Source organism: Caretta caretta, chromosome 7 (genome assembly GCF_965140235.1).
Source record: "Caretta caretta isolate rCarCar2 chromosome 7, rCarCar1.hap1, whole genome shotgun sequence".
NCBI classification, from domain to species: Eukaryota; Metazoa; Chordata; order Testudines; family Cheloniidae; genus Caretta; species Caretta caretta.
Window position 1 is genome coordinate 36772167 of NC_134212.1, and position 16801 is coordinate 36788967.

Sequence of the window (16801 nt, forward strand, 5' to 3'; positions counted from 1 at the left end):
CTCTACTGTTGAGTGAAAGTAGTATCATGTGACTTAGGTGATCAGTCACATACCAAGAATAGTGCCTAGTCAAAGATGACCTCCTCTCAAAGTATATTCTTCACACAAAAACCCCATAAGCACAAAGTGTTCAAGTGCTTTCAAATAATGAACAAATTCATAAACATCAAAGTCTGTTCACAGATGATTTATAAACAGAAAAAGGGTTAAAATGCTCCTATCTGATATTTCTGTAAATAGTTTATCCTGTTCTGACTGTAGTAAACATCCTTATGTATTAGTTATGGAAAAGAGACCATCTGAAACTTGGTGTATACATAGTGGGAGAGTCGGCCATGAATTCCAAAGCTTGTCCTCTTATGATATCCCAGTCACACATTTCTTTATTCATCTAAAATAGTGTGTCTTAGCACATTTCTGCGGGTACAGCAGTAATGCTTTATATGTAATTATTAAAGCCTAACCAAAATATGGTTTAAAATATGGGCTTTGACTAAATTAGACATTTTTTTGCATTCTGATAAACATCTGTGAATTCCTTTTTTTTAGCTCATGCAGCCATACAATTATCTAGTCAGATAATTGGAAAATTTAGTGGAATTAAATCCAAACTGAAGATTTGCCCCCTTGCCTAGTTCTAGTAATTATCTAACACACCACAACATTGAGAAATATCCAGCCATATTGTTAAACAAGGCATTTTCAAACATTTCAATTCTCAGATTACATTAGCATCCTGGACACTTGCCTCATGAAAGATTAAACACAGTAGTTCTGGAAACTTTTAATGTCTATAAATTAAATTATATACAATTGGAAGCCATACATCAGCAGTGCATTCTCTCTTCCTTTTTTGGAAACATAAATAAATTCCCATGGTATGTTATATGGGTAAGTTTGGTTTTATGGTTCCTAAATAAAGAAATCAGCAGAGAAATCAGGAGAGCTTGGACCGGCAATAAGAGTTGGCAACAAGAAGCAGATCTGTATGTAGTTATTCTGGGGTAATAAAAATGCTGTTCAAGTAATGAGGTTTGCTAAACACTGTATTTTAACATGAACAGGCTAGTTCTTATGGTGAACTGCCATCTTGAATGGCATTGATCTGGATAGTCAATAAGGACCAGATTTTCAGAAGATTTTGCATCAGTTGTTGGGTGTACACTTTAAGACACTTTGGGCATGTCTACACAGCTAAAGTTGTGCCCGGGCTAGCCTACTCAAGCTAGCGCAGGTAACAATAACAATGAAGACATCACAGTGTGGGCTTCAGTGCAGGTAGTATAAGCCCAGCACAGTCCTTAGCTCACTAGCCTGCTTTGAACTCTGTACTGTGCAATACCTGGATTCCAGCTAGCTCAGCTAACCTCACCCCTACACAGCTTTTGCTTTGTAGACCTACTCTTTAGGCCTGATTTTCAGAGACACAAGGGACTTGCAGCATCTTTGGCTATCTCTGCATTGCAGCTGGGAGTGTGCTTCTGCGCATGGCTAATAGACACACGCTAGCTGGCTCAAGCTAGAGCACTAAAAACAGCAGTGTAGCCGGGGGTAGCAAGGGTGGTGGCGCAGGGTAGCTGCCTGAGTACACACCACGAGGGTTCAGGTAGGTTTGTGCTCAGGTGACACGTCTGAGCTGCCACCCTGGTGACACTGCTATTTTGGTGCTCTAGCTCAAGCAGAGCTAGTGCTTGTCTATTGACCCATGCTGGGAAGTAAGTTCCCAGCTGCAGTGTAGATGTACCCTTAGTGAATCTGATGCTAGAGGTCTCAAGTTGGACACCCAAATACGGAGGCACAAAATTGGTGAACTCGTTTGAAAAATGTGGCTGCCAGCCGTTCTGTGGGTGAAAAGTCTTGGTTGGCAGAGTTATTGATACTTGGGGATGTGATTTAAAAAAAAAAAACCTACTGAAGAGCAGGCCATCTTATGTCCTCTAAGGCTTCTAGTGAAATCCTTTCTTACCGCAAAGTTCAAACTAGACCTTTTCTTAATGAGCTTATTTTCCTTATTGCCACAACGTTAATTGCTCACAGCTACTGAGTTGGGAATGAAGGCCACAGCTTTCTTTATAATTAATCAAATTCTGGTACTCTTATGTAATTTTGCCCGTTCTGTGTAGAAAATTTACAGGCTCACCAGTCAGCAGTCCTCTCAATACTGGTAAAGCCACCTCTATGCTCTTTACTGGGTTCTGAACACAACAGTAGTTCCCAATCTAAATATTGTGTAATTACTTTATGGTCTTGCTAAAATAACTTGGCTTCTCACCTTATTGCTTATACTATAAATCTGAAATCTAATCATGGTACCATGATTGTAACTCACAGTCTGAAAGGCATGACAGAAGGATGAATGGTTCGGTGCACTCGTATAATCACATTGCAGCCTTTCCAGTACTCCTGAGCTGATGGAATCCTAGAACCTTGTGACATGTAGCGCTCATCCCTAAAGCAGAGGAACAGAAAGGAAAGGAAACATTTAGTTTGCACACAGCCCAACATAAATTACATAAATTTCCGGCATGTCAAATGGAAGTACATTCAAAGACTTCCTAGCCCTTTGTTTTTCTTGATTTGTTCTTTCCTCTGCGGTGAAACCCCTTCAGGGCACTTAGTCATTTGTTACATGGTAGATAGAGAGCCAGAAAAATATTCTAATAAATCAGTATTTCCCCCCACAGTCAGCTAGCTGGGAAAGGCTCATATAATCTGCTCTTTGAACCATTAGCAAGTTTGACAAGCGTGCTAGGTTCTAAGGGTTGCAAAGCATGATATGATTTACCACTGGGAACTCAACAGTCCTTTGAGGGAGTCTCCCCCTCTTGTACATGCACATGCCTGACAGAACTCTGTGGAATCTTCAGGTCTCTGTTAGGTCAAGTTCAGGAAAGTTTCCCTATTGTCACCAGCAATTAAGCACGTGCCTATGTGCTTTCCTGGACTGCGGCCTGAGTCACTGAAGTATGTAGTGTAGATTAGAAAAGAGAAAAATAGAGAGACCATTTTTAAGGGACGCATTTAAAGTTCGATAATATCCTCATCTTATAGCCACTTGAGTCTAATTAGTAGACAGCATTAGTGTGACAGAAAAGCAGCTTAGAAGTACGTGGGCTACATCCTCAGCTTATGTAGTTCTGTTGACTTCAATACAACTGATGCCAGTTTACACTAGCTATGAATCTAGCCCATATTTTTAAAAATCTTCCCCAGTTCTCTCCTATTTACACCTGTGCACCCCCAATGAAATCAATGCAATCCAGTTTTCTAATTGCTTTGGTTATAATGATCTCATCCTGGTGACGGATGAAGATTACACATCCATGCTTATTTTTTTAGATCTGTCATCTGCCTTCAATACCGCTTTTAATGAGATTGTGATGACATGCCTGTAATCTCTAGCACAGGTAGATGGGATAGAAGAGTCCTGCTCCTTTGTTTCTGAGAGATCCTTGAGGGAAGCATCCTCCTTGGAATTTGACCACATGTGTTGCTGCAAGGGGAATAGACTTTAGGAACTTTAAGAAACATCCAGTTACTGATACTTCTTATATTAATGCAGGGTACAGCTGCTCACTGGTTAAATGGAGCTTCATCCAGACCAGATATCACACCACTGCTCACACCCACATCTGCATAGGCTTCCCATTAGTTTTGGGGTTTGATTTTAATTTAGCATACACTAAATAGTTTGGTACCTGGCTTACTGACAGACTGCCTCTATCCTCATAGAGCACTACCACAATGGTAGTCAGTGGAGGCACCCTAATTAACAACTCCCTAGTTTAACATTTGAATTGGCTGGTGGCAGGGCATATTTTGAGAGAGGACCTTGACTCTGAAACTTGTCCCCCAGGAGGTTTGGCAGATATGCAGGGAAAACCAAGGCCCACTTCATTAGTTGAGGGGATGGGTTGAAGGGATTTGGGTTGCAGAATGTGGGAGGTTATATTTTGGGAGCTATACAGCAAAGGTATACCTGTTGTGATTTCGATCCTTGGTTTTGTATATTAAGTAAGCACAAGTGCCTTCAGGACAGAGATTCCTTTAAACAATTGAGGAAATAAATATGAATGTACAGAGGACAGAACATAGCCCATTATGTCTTCTGGAAAAGCAGTGTTATAAAAACAGACATGACACTGTTAAAAACTAGAGCATTTTACGTGTTGCTTTTTTCTCCGTGGTTAGGAATGGGTTGGAAAACACATGGGTATTTCTCATCGTGTGGTTGAGAAATGAGACATCCTGGAATGCCATTAATGCTAATGGAAGTTATTCACAGAAAGTTCATATGTTTTTGCATGTACTGAGGCATAATGAGCCAAAATGGTCCCTACTGTGTCCACTGAAGTTGCCTGGAGGCAAGAATTTGGCTATTATGTTCGTAAATTGGAGCCCTCTAATGTAGTAATTATTTTCCTTACAAAATGTTCTTATTATGGCTCCAACTCTGTGATTCTCAATAGTACTAGAAAGCATTACTCATACGAGTATTCCCACTGACTTCATCGGGACTATTTGTAAGAGTGCAGGCTAGTGACATGAATTAGGCAAAATACCTGGAGATTTGTTAAAAATGAAAACCGAAATATGGAAGGATGATTTTTGTGCCCAAACCACAATATTGGGAGGCAGGAAACATGGGTTCTGTTCCCAGCTCTGCTACATCACTTCTTTGTGGCATCAAGTAAGTGTGTGTGTGTGAGAGAGAGAGAGTGCATGATCTTTTTGTCATTGAGTTAGAGAATTAAGCCGCCTGATCTTCACCTGTACAATGGGGATAGTGATACCTGGCCCACTTTGAGGCTGAATCCTTTAATGTGGGCAAATTCTTAGAGATCCCCATCAGCAAGGTGCTACTGAAGTGAAAACTTTTATCACTAGTTGTGAGTGGCACATTGCAGTGCAGTGAAATAATCTGGGACTTTCAGTCTTCTTAATAATTCACTCAGTGGAATATCGCAGTATCAAAACTCACTATAAGTGAGTTCCATTTCTTCTACAGTACATTTTACGCAATTTAATAGAAATTCCTATCTGCATTGAAGAGATTGTGTGACAATATTATTCACTGAGCAATATCCTGTACAATGCTCTAGACAGTTAATATCTTAGGCCGCTGTTCCTTTCTTCTGCATTAAACTGATTGTATACTACACTGCTCCCAGATTTAAGGAGTATTGCATATCAAACATTTTGTAGAGGCTGTCAGCTATTTTCCCCAAGCTACTACCATTTTGGAGATAGCATAACTTTGTATCTTATTTATTGTTTCAAATATGTTTCACTTGCTGGACAAGAAATGATATCTTTAAAGATCTTTATTTTTAAGCAGGATCAAGATGTCAGTTTGTTGCAGCTAAAATGAATTAATCTTGATCCTTATTATGATTTTTAGCTGCTAGCTGAAAAACACTGGTTTTCTTTTGGCATTGAAAATCTTTCTATCCTTCCATCGAGTGTCTCACCATGATATGTAGCTTAATCAAAGGATTATGTAGCCTGTACCAACCTTAAGGTGTATAGTGCTGTAGACATTCACTTAAAGCAGTCAAAGTCCTGCATTCATCTGTTCTGAAAGAAAGAAGTGTTTTCCTATAGGAATTCGATGTCACTCAATGGAGTTGATGCTGTAAGACAGGAAATCACCTGTAGGACTGTGTATTGCAGCTCAGTGTGGCTGTCTCTCCATCCCAATGCATGGATTCTCGTTGAGTGGCTAATGTGAGTAAGACAACATTGTGGAAACACAGTGAGAAGCCCAAGCATCCCCTCACACCCGCCATAGATCACCAAAGAAATACTCTTAATAGTACGTCACATAGTATAAGAAGTTTGTAACACAGCACAGGGTTAGTACTTGGCTATTAGATTTGCCCTTGCCATTATCTTATGCTGATCAGTCCCTACAAGTCTCTCCCCTCTCGACACTATGGACTATGAAAGCTTAAAGGAAAACTATCATGTAATAAGACACATTAAAATCATTATATCTACGGTAATCGCAAAGAAGATTGAATTACACAAATGTCTCCTAAATAGAATAAAAAGGAAGTGTTATCTGAACAGTTTGATGATACAGCTTTGTGATTTCCAGTGCTTTCTAAGGGAGGAAGCTAGTTTTTCTTGGCCCTACTTTGTGTGGTCAAACAGGGTCATGTTGAAAAGGAATCTTTAAGAAGGCAGTCCCCACTGAGGGAGAGACAAGCTTATTTAAGGGAGTTCATCTTCGCAAAATCATAAACATTCTGCAGTGGTTGGCATGGGTACTGGTGGAATGTCTGTGAAGTTATGGTCCCACCTCCAGTCCAGAACATACTGGAAAATTCCCTACTCTGTGAGGAAAGGGGGGCCAGGGGCAGGTAGCACATGACTGGAATATTCCCCTCTGTTAGTGGAATCCAAAGTTACTGCCTTACGGCATCTTTAAATATCCCCATTACACTTTCAGAATATTGCAGACGGGACCTATGAGGGGTTGAGGTTCCAGCCATATATATATAGAAGCTGTGGATCATGTACTAAACTGCCTATCTCACTTGCTGCAGCAGGGTTTTGATAGGGCAAGAAAAGTCAGAAATCTGCGTTATGGGGTCTGTGGCAGCTGATTCTCTATCTCATCCCTTCCTGCAGTGCTTGCTGTTCATCCACACCCACACATGCCCTGTCTGCCATCCCTGGCGCAAGCCAATCAGGCTTGTTCCTGCAAGCAGAAGTGTGAGGGGGACAATGGTGGGATCAGGCTTTGTTCCTTCCTCCTATGGTCCTGTTGGTCATTTCAGGGGATTCAGGGAGCTGATTGGCTCCTTGGCACTGTGTAGGAAGTCTCCCAGGTGTAGGAAACCTAAATTGGCACCCAGACTTCCTGCCCCTCTTCCATCCCATAGACAGATGTGCTGGATCTCTTGGATCATCTGTGTGGTCAGTTGCCTTTCTTGAGGTCTGGAAGGGCTTTTCTCACACACCAAAACTGGCAAACAGCTTTGTGGGTTTTTTTACTTGGCATCCAGGATGTCTGGCCTGGCTGGGGGATACAGGGCTGTTGTCACAACTTGTAGTGGGTTGCCAGAGCCAGAGCAGAGCAGATTCATATGCATCAGTTGTGGGCCTGAACCTCAGCCTGGGGAGTTATTAAGGCATTGGTCCTGGCCACTGGTTTGGAATAAAGGGAGTGACAGCCTCTGTCCGTTGCAGCTTGGGGTCCCCCATCTTAATACCATACCTCATACGAGTCTGAGACATGTGTCCTGAGCCAATTTCCTTAGCTGGTGAGTAAGGGGAAATGACCTCCTCCTCCCTTTTGGTTCTATCAGTGGTTATTGTGGTCATGCTGAAATGCACAGTTAAGCTCTTCTGTCATCTGTGGTTTGGAGTGCCATTACCCCCAAATTAATTTGTTAATGAACACTTTTGTAAGGTTGCAGCCTCTGCGTTTAACCCATATTGCTGTGTCTGTGTCTTTTCGTGTTCATCTCCAGGTCAATAGTGGTGTTCGGTGAATCCCTTTCATACCACTGAAGATAAATTAGAGTTTCTAATCCCCAATAAATATGGCTTTCAATATCTATGACCAAATGTTTTATCAAAATCTAATGTATATATTTAGACTAGGGTTTCTCAAACTTCATTGAACCGCAATCCCCTTCTGACAAAAAAAATTGTTGTTTGTGTTTAAACTCTGGAGGGACGGCACTGTCTCTTCTGGGTTTATATAGGACAGAGCACAAATAGGGATCAGTTTTTATCTGGTCCTTTGGGTCCAAGCTTAATATAAATGAATAGTTATTAAAAAAAGAAGCCATTGTTTGATTTAAAAATAAATTTCTTTGTAATGTTGCTAGAATACAAGACTTGTGGGAGAGATTGTATTTATAGTCTGAAAACACAAACAACGATCTAAGTCAGTGGTTCTCAAACTGTGGGCTGGGACCACAAAGTGGGTCATGATCCCATTTTAGTGGGGTGACCAGGGCGGCGTTAGACTTGCTGGGGGCTAGGGCTGAAGCCAAAGTTCGAGCCCCGTTCCCTAGGGCTGAAGCCAAAGTCCGAGGGCTTCAGCCCTGGGCAGCGGGGCTCAGGTTACAGTCTGCTTAGGGCTGAAGCCCTCAATCTTTGCCATCCCACCCCCACCCCTTCCCGGGGTCATGAAGTAATTTTTTTTTTTGTCAGAAGGGGATTGCGGTTCAATGAAGTTTGAGAAACCCTAGTCTAAGTATATACTTTAGATTTTGATAAAACATTTGGTAATAGATATTGAAAGTCATATTTATTGGGAATTAGAAACTCTAATAGATACATGCCCAGACAGGTTTATCATACAACACTTACATTTAAATACGTAATTGAAGAATGTGGGGGTTGGTTGTAGGTGTTGGTGTCTGTTGCCATGCCCAACACTTGAAGTAGCTATTTGTGTCCCCACTGAATCTTTGGAACTATATGGCATAGTAGATAAAGATGGTGACTGATTGTCTTGTTTAAATGTTAAAAGACAAATTGACTGATGCAGTTACATCTAGTTTGATAGCTGTCAGGAATATTATTTCCTCCTAAGTAGTACTTTGCAGTGGAAGCCTAATATCCCTTTTTTCTTTCTGCTGGTGAATGGAGAAAGACAGTGAGCTCATAGCAAAGTTATAGTTAAGTCTTAGCTGAATTCGTGTTTTCATAAGACTCTTTCGGGTTCAGAATAGACTGTGTAACCACTTGCTACACCTATTCTTCAAGCTCCATGTGAACACATTAGATCAGAAAAAATCTGATTGGACACAGGCCTTTGTGCCAGCCTTGATGTTACAAGGCATACATGATCCACTTTGCAAAAAACCTGCACAAACAGGCATGTGTTCCAGACTAGTTGACAGTGACTAACCACTAAAGCCAGTGCAGACTTCCTCTGCTTCCTATCCAAAAGGCCCTTGCAAACTCTATGGAAACTGAAGATGGAAAAAGACCCTTGGGGCATCTAGTCCATTTCCCTGCCACTGCAAGGTGATCCTGCAGTACATATTCTACTGTCCAGTGCTGTTTTACCATCTCATATCCTGGTGCTTTCACTGTTTCCCTTGGGAGAGTATTCAATAGCTTAGTAAGAGCTCTGACTGTTCTGAAGTTTATTTCTTGTGTAGCTACTAAGTGGAAATTCTCTAGTATTCTTTGGACTAGCCTTCCCCCCTGTAATATCTTTTATCCTGATACCTTGGGGACAGTTAGGGTTGCCAGGTGTCTGGTTTTCAACCGGAACGCCTGATCGAAAAGGGACCTGGGGGCTCCGGTCAGCACCACTGACTGGGCCATTAAAAATCCAGTTGGCAGGGCTGGCACGTTCCCTACCCAGCTCCACGCGGCTCTTGGAAGCGGCAGCATGTTCCCCTCATTCCTAGGCACAGGCACAGCCAAAGAGGCTCCATGTGCTGCCACCTGACCTGACAGCCAGCTCCGCAGCTCCCATTGGCCAGGAACTGTGGACAATGGGAACGTCTGGGGTGGCACTTGCAGCTGGGGGCAGCGAGCGGAGCCATCTGGCCATCCTAGGTAGCCACTTCCAAGAGCCGCCTGAGGTAAGTTCTGCCCTGAGCCCACACTTGCTCCCACACCCCAACACCCTGTCCCAGCCCTGAGCCCCCTCTTGCGCCCTGAACCCCTCATTTCTAGCCTCACTCCGGAGCCCTCACCCCCAGCCCAGATCCTATACCCCCTCCCACATTCCAACCCCCTGGCCCAGTCCAGAGCCCCCTCCCACACTTCAAACCCCTCAGCTCCACCCCTCAGGCCAGAGCCCCATCCTGCACCCCAAATTCCTCATCTCCACCGCACCCCAGAGCCCGCACCTCCAGCCGGAGCCTGCACCCCAACCCCCTGCCCCAGCCTGTTGAAAATGAGCGAATGATCGAGGGTGGGGGGAGAGTGAGCGACGGAGGGAGGGCGTGGGACCTCTGAGAAGGGGCGGGGCAGGGACGTGGACTCAGGGCCGGGGGCGGGGCAAGAGTGTTCGGTTTTCTGCAAATAGAAAGTTGGCAACGCTAGGGACAGTACATGATTGTGTTTTCGTTATCTGGGCTACATATGTATTGGGCCAATTCTTTTTGCTGCTTCCTCTTCAGTGCTTGCTTCTGGCCCACTGGATGGCTAATGTCTTTTGCCCTATTATCCTTCTGTTTCTGCTGCTCCTCAAGGGCAGAATAACCAGTGGAATGGTTGAAAGACTCCCCTGAGACTTGCTCTCTCTTCCTATTGTTCCTCATAGTTGCCACAATGTAAAATTTTCTTTTTGCTCTTCAGTATCCCAACTGAGGACTCTGTCTGGTGTTTCCTTCTCTTTGTGCTATCTTCCTTTTGGTTTCCTCTGTTTATTCAAATGCCTACAACTGCTGTTCAAGTCCATCTTGTCCTTCACTTATATACAGATTTGGTCCTACAGGCCTTCATCTAGAAAAAGGAATGTAGCACAGCTTCCACCACAAGGGGTTACTTTGATTCTGTATCCATTCTTTATCTCAGTAATGTTATTTCTTCAAAGAAGTTACTTCACATGTTTGGGACTTAACAGCGGTCAGATGTTCCAGCCTCTCTCACTCAGAGCCCTATCGAGAAGTTCCCCTGTTTGCTGTTGACAGAATTTGTGGAGTTACAGCCTGGTTTACCTATGTCAGCTCTGACCCTTTATTATCAACAATACGTATGGGCCTCTAGTTGCTTATCCAGCCCCACCAAACCTTGTCTAAACTAGGGGAGTTTTCTAAATATTTCCCACCACTACTAACACTAGTTCAGCTCTATTTGTGTTAGCAACATTGGCAGCTGTAGCACAGACAGGTTGCCAGCCACTGTTGCTGTCATAAGCACCACATTGATTAGATATACTCTGAGCAGAGTTAGATGACATGGTGGTTAAAACTCCAGTTAACAGTCTCCACAAGCACTTCCAACATTGTTACCACTGTGGAAATGAACTGGTGTTAGCAGCAGTGCGAAATTTCTAGAACATTTCACAAGTGTAGACCAAGCCTTTCAACCAAATTGCTTCACAGCCCCAGAAACAGTTCTTGAATCTTTGAAAACACAATGCCATAGAAATCTTCAATAGAAAAGTGGAGTAGGGGAATGGAAACAATTCACCCCACATTAAAACCTTTCTCCTGAGTCTATGTTTCTAATTATTTGGAGAGTCTACCTTTCTCTGTGTCTGAATTTAGAAAGAAAACGTGCTATTTTTAGTGAATCTGTACTCCCGCTACTTGTGACTGGGTTCCGAGTCCCTAAGGTCACAACACGTTCAATGTCATTCTGCACAATCAAGGTTCTACTGGGGCCGCAGGCTAATCAGTGTGGCTTAGTGTCTCATTACCATCTCTTCACTATGCACAACATATTGTCCCTGCACAAAGACGCTGAGAGTCTGTTAAATATTTATTTATAGTAACAAGGGCCAAAACCAGTTAATACAGATTTTAAAATATTCAGCTGAAAGTAAGACAAAGTCATGGTCACAGAGCAGGCTGACACTTCCACATGAAGACTGTGTTAAGCAATAAACTAAATTACTAGTAAATTAAGTTTGCCCTTTTCAATTGTCAAACTAATAAAGAGCCACAAGGCAGACATATGTAAACCACCCCCTCAAAATTCATTACTATTCACAAATCTTGAACTGTGCTGAAAGCAAACAAATTACAGGGCGGAAAAAGCACTTAAAAGGCATTTTAAAGCTTTGTATGTATGTTATGTAGTTAAAGGCTATTTGGACAATATGGTTTTTCTTCTATTCTTGAAGAGCTCAATTTTGCATACACAGTGCTTATATACTTCCTGCTATCATTCCCTAATAAAGCCCAAGTTATTTCTGTAAAGATATTAATCTCAGCACCAAAACTGAGAAAGGACAATCAATTTACAGCCATACAATCTAGTTAACTCAATTTCAGCTTTGCTTTCATAAGCCTTCATAGACCACAGGCTCATTGCTTGGCCATCAAAATTTTATTTGGAGCAGTTTGGCTGTGTGTCAATTATTTGCATATAAGCAGGTAAGAATAAAATAAACATTTTCAAATATATATTTGCTCATGAAGGAGGAGTCATTATGATATTTGGGATAAATAAGTCTGTAAAAATTTGACTTCCTTTCTGTTTTTTCTGCCAACATCAAATTGTGTATTAGAATGGATTAAATGTAAGTGCTATGCATGTCTATAGCCCAGGTAAATAGTTAATGTAAAATGTCACTCTTAAAAACATACTCATTTAACTTCGATAAATGGCTATGGTTACCTCCATACTTGCAGCAGACTAAGCTTAAACTTTCCTGTATCTATCTTGTAGGGAAGACCTAGAATATTGCAAAGACTGAGGTAAAGCTATGTAGTTATCTAACGCAATTGACAAGTGTTTTAAAGAGTGATCATTCCAACAATAAATAATGGTAAAAATTTGACCAAATGTGAGAAAAGCCAGCAAATACATAATCAGGGATGCCTTCTGGGCAAAATTCTCCTCTCTCATCTGTCCAGGCAATCCACTCAGGAAAGCAGAGTATAAGAGTCAAGTTTAATGAGGCTCTCATAGAAGAATTTAGCCTGTCTCCTTATTGTATGCAGCTGTTCTATTTTTGCATGGTTGGGTATATTGGGGATGAACAGAACTACTCTCCCATCAGTGTGCACATGTAAACCACACAGACCCAGCTCTGCTCTTCCATTAATATGATCAATTAACTCGCATTGTGATCCATTCTGTAGTTCCTTTCTGCTCAGAGCTCTCTTTGAAGTCAATGGGGCTTCCCCATGGAGCAGCTATAGAACGGTGACAATTAATGATAATGGGACTTACTCATGTGGGGAGACTTAATGTCAGCATTAAGTTTTCAAGTTGGTGGAAGGAAGTTAAGGTCAGGAATAAGTTCCACATCCAAGTATGTGATTTGACTGGTGAATTTGGATTATTTTCTATGGGAAGAAGTCAGGAGTTCTGAGAGGAGCATACATTTTGATTGTCTGCAGTTCATTTGTGTAATTTTTAAAGTTGACAGGGGTTTTGCCCAGTTCCAGCCTATACATATGTACATATATCAGTGCCTTCTATTCCAAAGTTGCTCGGCTGATATCAAAGAGGCCTAGATGAGCTCTGATTTTCATTGCTGGCAATTCCAGTGCTAGGCTGAACAACAGAGGGCAGTGTTCTGAAATGCTCAGTAAAATAAAATATACTGACAGCTGTAGTACATAAAACAATAGTAGGAGCTGTGTGAAAGCTTCCTCTTCTTTTACCTCTAACACAGATGGAAAAAAGACCAAAATAGAGCTGGTTGGAATGTCTTCATCAAAAAGTATTTTCAGAGAAAACTGGCTTTTCATTGCAAATGAGTATATTCACAAAAATATATTTTGATAATATATTCCATGTGTTCATCTATTTATTCATTTACTTAGGAAAACCTGGAGACCAAAATGTTTTTGGTTAAAATATTTTATTTCTGTTCTTTTTTTAAATTTGGTATTTAAAAAAATCAGTTTTTGAAACCACTTTGATTTCCAAACACCAAAAAATTTGTTTCGGTTTCCATGTCAGTTTTTAGCCTAAAAAGCTATACATTTTCATGAGTGATTTTGACAAAAACAGGAAGAAAAGTCCACAAAAAGGTATTTTTTCATCCAGCGTTAGCCAGAAGATTTAAGTTTGTGTAAATGTACATTTTATGAATTTCAAGTGTTTTTGCTGTATATTTCATATGCCCTCTTGCAATGTTTTTAAAACATTGAGACCTGACCACAAATATGCCTAGGAAAACAAAAGTGCCTAACTATGTTTAATGCAGTGTTGTTGTAACTGTGTTGGTCCCAGGATATTAGAAAGACAAGGTGGGTGAGGTAATATCTTTTATTAGACCCACTTCTGTTGGTGAGAGAGACAAGCTTTTGAGCTCACACAGAACTCTTCCAATAAAGATATTACCTCACCCACCTTGTCTCTCTAACTATGTTTAAAACATTTCTTCAGCATATACCATTGTAAACATGAGAATCACTGTCAATTATTTTTTCTAAATAGATTCATAATTATTTTTTTTAAAAGCTCGTGGTTATTGACATTATAAAAATGTGAATTAAAAACTAGTAATAATCCTGGCAAGAAAAACCTAATACTTTTAAACTTTTGATGACTTTTATGTTTTTAATACTTTGTCAAATCATTGTTTTAATATTTTGTACCTTTATTCTTTTGTTACTATCTCAGGAGCTCGTTGGAAACAAGAAGCAGCATCTCAACTGATCCACTAAGGTACTGTTAATTAATATATAGGTTAAATATAGAACACAAATAGCAAGCTCAGCATCTGTTCTATTTCAAAACACTAAGCGCACAGCATACAATCTTAATTTCTAATACAAAGTTGGGAAAGGAATGATTTGATTATTTACCAAACCTCACATGTAGTATCAGAGAACATAAAGGATAGTTTCCCCCTCCCTACAAACATGAGGTACTTGAAAGCTTCCAACATTAAACATTGTGCATTCTTACACACATTGTTTGTGTCCATGCATGCATGCACATGTGTCTCTGTGTGCACATATGAAAAAAAACACACTAATGCCTGTAAAACCCCATCCTATGTTGAAGGGAGGTTTGGCCTTTTGTGCTGGTTATATACCACTTTTTAATGAGTGGTGCTGATGGTTGCATCTGGATTCCTGTGGTTTCCCCCTTGCTCAGCATTCCACGAAGACCACATCAGAAGGTGCTTTCATATAAATCTTTGCAGTACCTTCCATTTTACTTTGATCACTGTATTTAATCTGGAAACAATGTTGGCACCATTAATGTTCGATATTAAAGGGGCACTGGTGCTCCCTGGTCATACAGTTACACGCTAAAGGATGCATCAAAAAAAGAAGCACGCTTCATTTGGTTAATCTGGGGCAGAATCACTTTCTCTTAAAAGAAAAAGCTGGTGATTGTTTTCAAGAAAGCCTGCCTTTTGGGTTGGTCTGCGAGAGGACGTGTGTTTTGCTGTGCCTAACCTGATTTGAACCAGAAAGTAATTGAAAGCTGTCCATTCTGTTTGAAATAACTCAAACTAAAGGGCCCCATGGCTATTTAAGCTCCTGTTGTTTTCAAAGCATGTGAATTATTGTAAGTAAAGTGATCGAATGAGTCAGGGTTCCTAAAAAATACAGTAAAATCTTTCTAAAACATCACTGTCCCCTCACTCTCCTCATTGCTGGCATAAGAGCACTGGGTGATACTCAGCCCTAACTCCAGTGCCATTCAAATAATCATGGATTGGCTTGCACACAGTTTCTCAGTCTGTATCATCACTCAGATACAGTTTCTGGTTTTGCCTTTTCCCTATTGCTCTGCAACCTCATTTTATCTCAGGGCATCATGTGGCTGGTGTGTGATGTGGCATTCACTGGGAGCGAGTTACCAGAAACAATCATTGCAGCAGGCATTGTTCTGGATTAAGTAAATCTTTGTGCAAGGGGCAGGTTTAATGCAATAATTTGTGTCTTTTGGGATTACTTCCCCTGGGCAGATGACAACAAGGAAAATTTAGGGAGTAGTAAATGAAGGAAGAAAGGGAGAAAAAAATCTAACAGCTGAAAAAGGAATGAGGAATTCTTTATGAACAGTGTCAATAACACTCTTAATAAAATATCTGTCCTTTAGTTTGGGGTCCATTTAGAAATGCACAGGGGAGACAAATAAATTGACATTTTTATATAATTGTTTTATAAAACTGTTTCCCCAAATCCTTTTTTAAAACTAGACCTCATGATTAATATTCAGTATGTCCATTATCTTTACCCAGTGGGAGTATGAAAGATAGTAAGTTCATATTACGTGAATCAAATAATAAGCACTGCTAACATATTATTCTTTTTGCATTGTTTTTCTTGACTTACACTTTCAATTCCCAGTGTTATTTTGTTGAACCTGCTAACAGAGAGATGCTGTCTGGTGTGCATTCCCTGATTTACGTCCTTGTATTTCCAGTCAATAGTCTTATAACAACTGGCACTATTATAGTATCTTTATCACCAGGTACTATAAAAAGGCAACAGTTATGATTGGAGATCTTAGGGCTTTTCCCTTTTCTGCTCGTCTCCCTTTACCCAAACTCTGTATAAAGCCACTCACTGAACTATTGTAAACAGATTTTCATGAGAATATTTGTCTTATTGTCTCAAAACTGTCAGTGATTCCAGGTATGCTTTGCAAAGAACATGTATGCAGATGGAGAGTTATACAAAACCTTACAAATTAAGACCAAGGCCAGGTTTTGATCTCACAAAACCAAACCAAGGTCACTAAGGTTTTGCAATCCTCCCCTCTCCTCTGCCTCCAAAACAAAATTTGGCAGCACATAGGGCATGGTGAATGATGGATATATCCACATCTTTCCAGTAAATGTACCCCTCCATTTCATGGTGTAAGTGAGGGGAAACAAATGGAGATAGTGCACTGTTTTCTTGTATGTTTTTTTTTTCAAAGCTAAGGCAAGGGTACATAATTTTTTCAAGATGACAATGTGTTTTTTTTTAATTGCTGCTTTTGAACTACTAGTAAATGCAGTTCCAGAGCTCCAAGTGAACAAAGCAATCAGGAAAAGATATGTTAGTTTCACATCTAATAGGAGTTTCTCTAAGGTAGCTATTTTATATAAGGGCTAAATGATACTGGAGAAATAACTTGCAAAATCTAGTGTATATTAATAAGGTCAGGGCCTGATTAAGGAGTGCTAATACAATAATCCATGAGGCTGATTCTTAAAGCTCTTTGGTCACAAAATGGGATG

At 40.7% G+C, this 16801-nt stretch overlaps 1 protein-coding gene across 12 annotated transcripts in view; it reads left to right on the forward strand.

The window, feature by feature from the left end:
- The window catches only part of IQSEC1 (IQ motif and Sec7 domain ArfGEF 1), a 718662-nt gene that overhangs the window by 441423 nt on the left and 260438 nt on the right, over positions 1-16801 (forward strand). For 11 of the 12 annotated variants that reach the window (XM_075130532.1, XM_075130544.1, XM_048858459.2 and 8 more), the window contains one exon: positions 14236-14280. The exons of the other annotated variant lie outside the window; for it this stretch is intronic. In XM_075130532.1, the coding sequence (XP_074986633.1) occupies positions 14236-14280 (45 nt within the window). The remainder of the gene's footprint in view (positions 1-14235; positions 14281-16801) is intronic. 12 annotated transcript variants of the gene reach the window in all.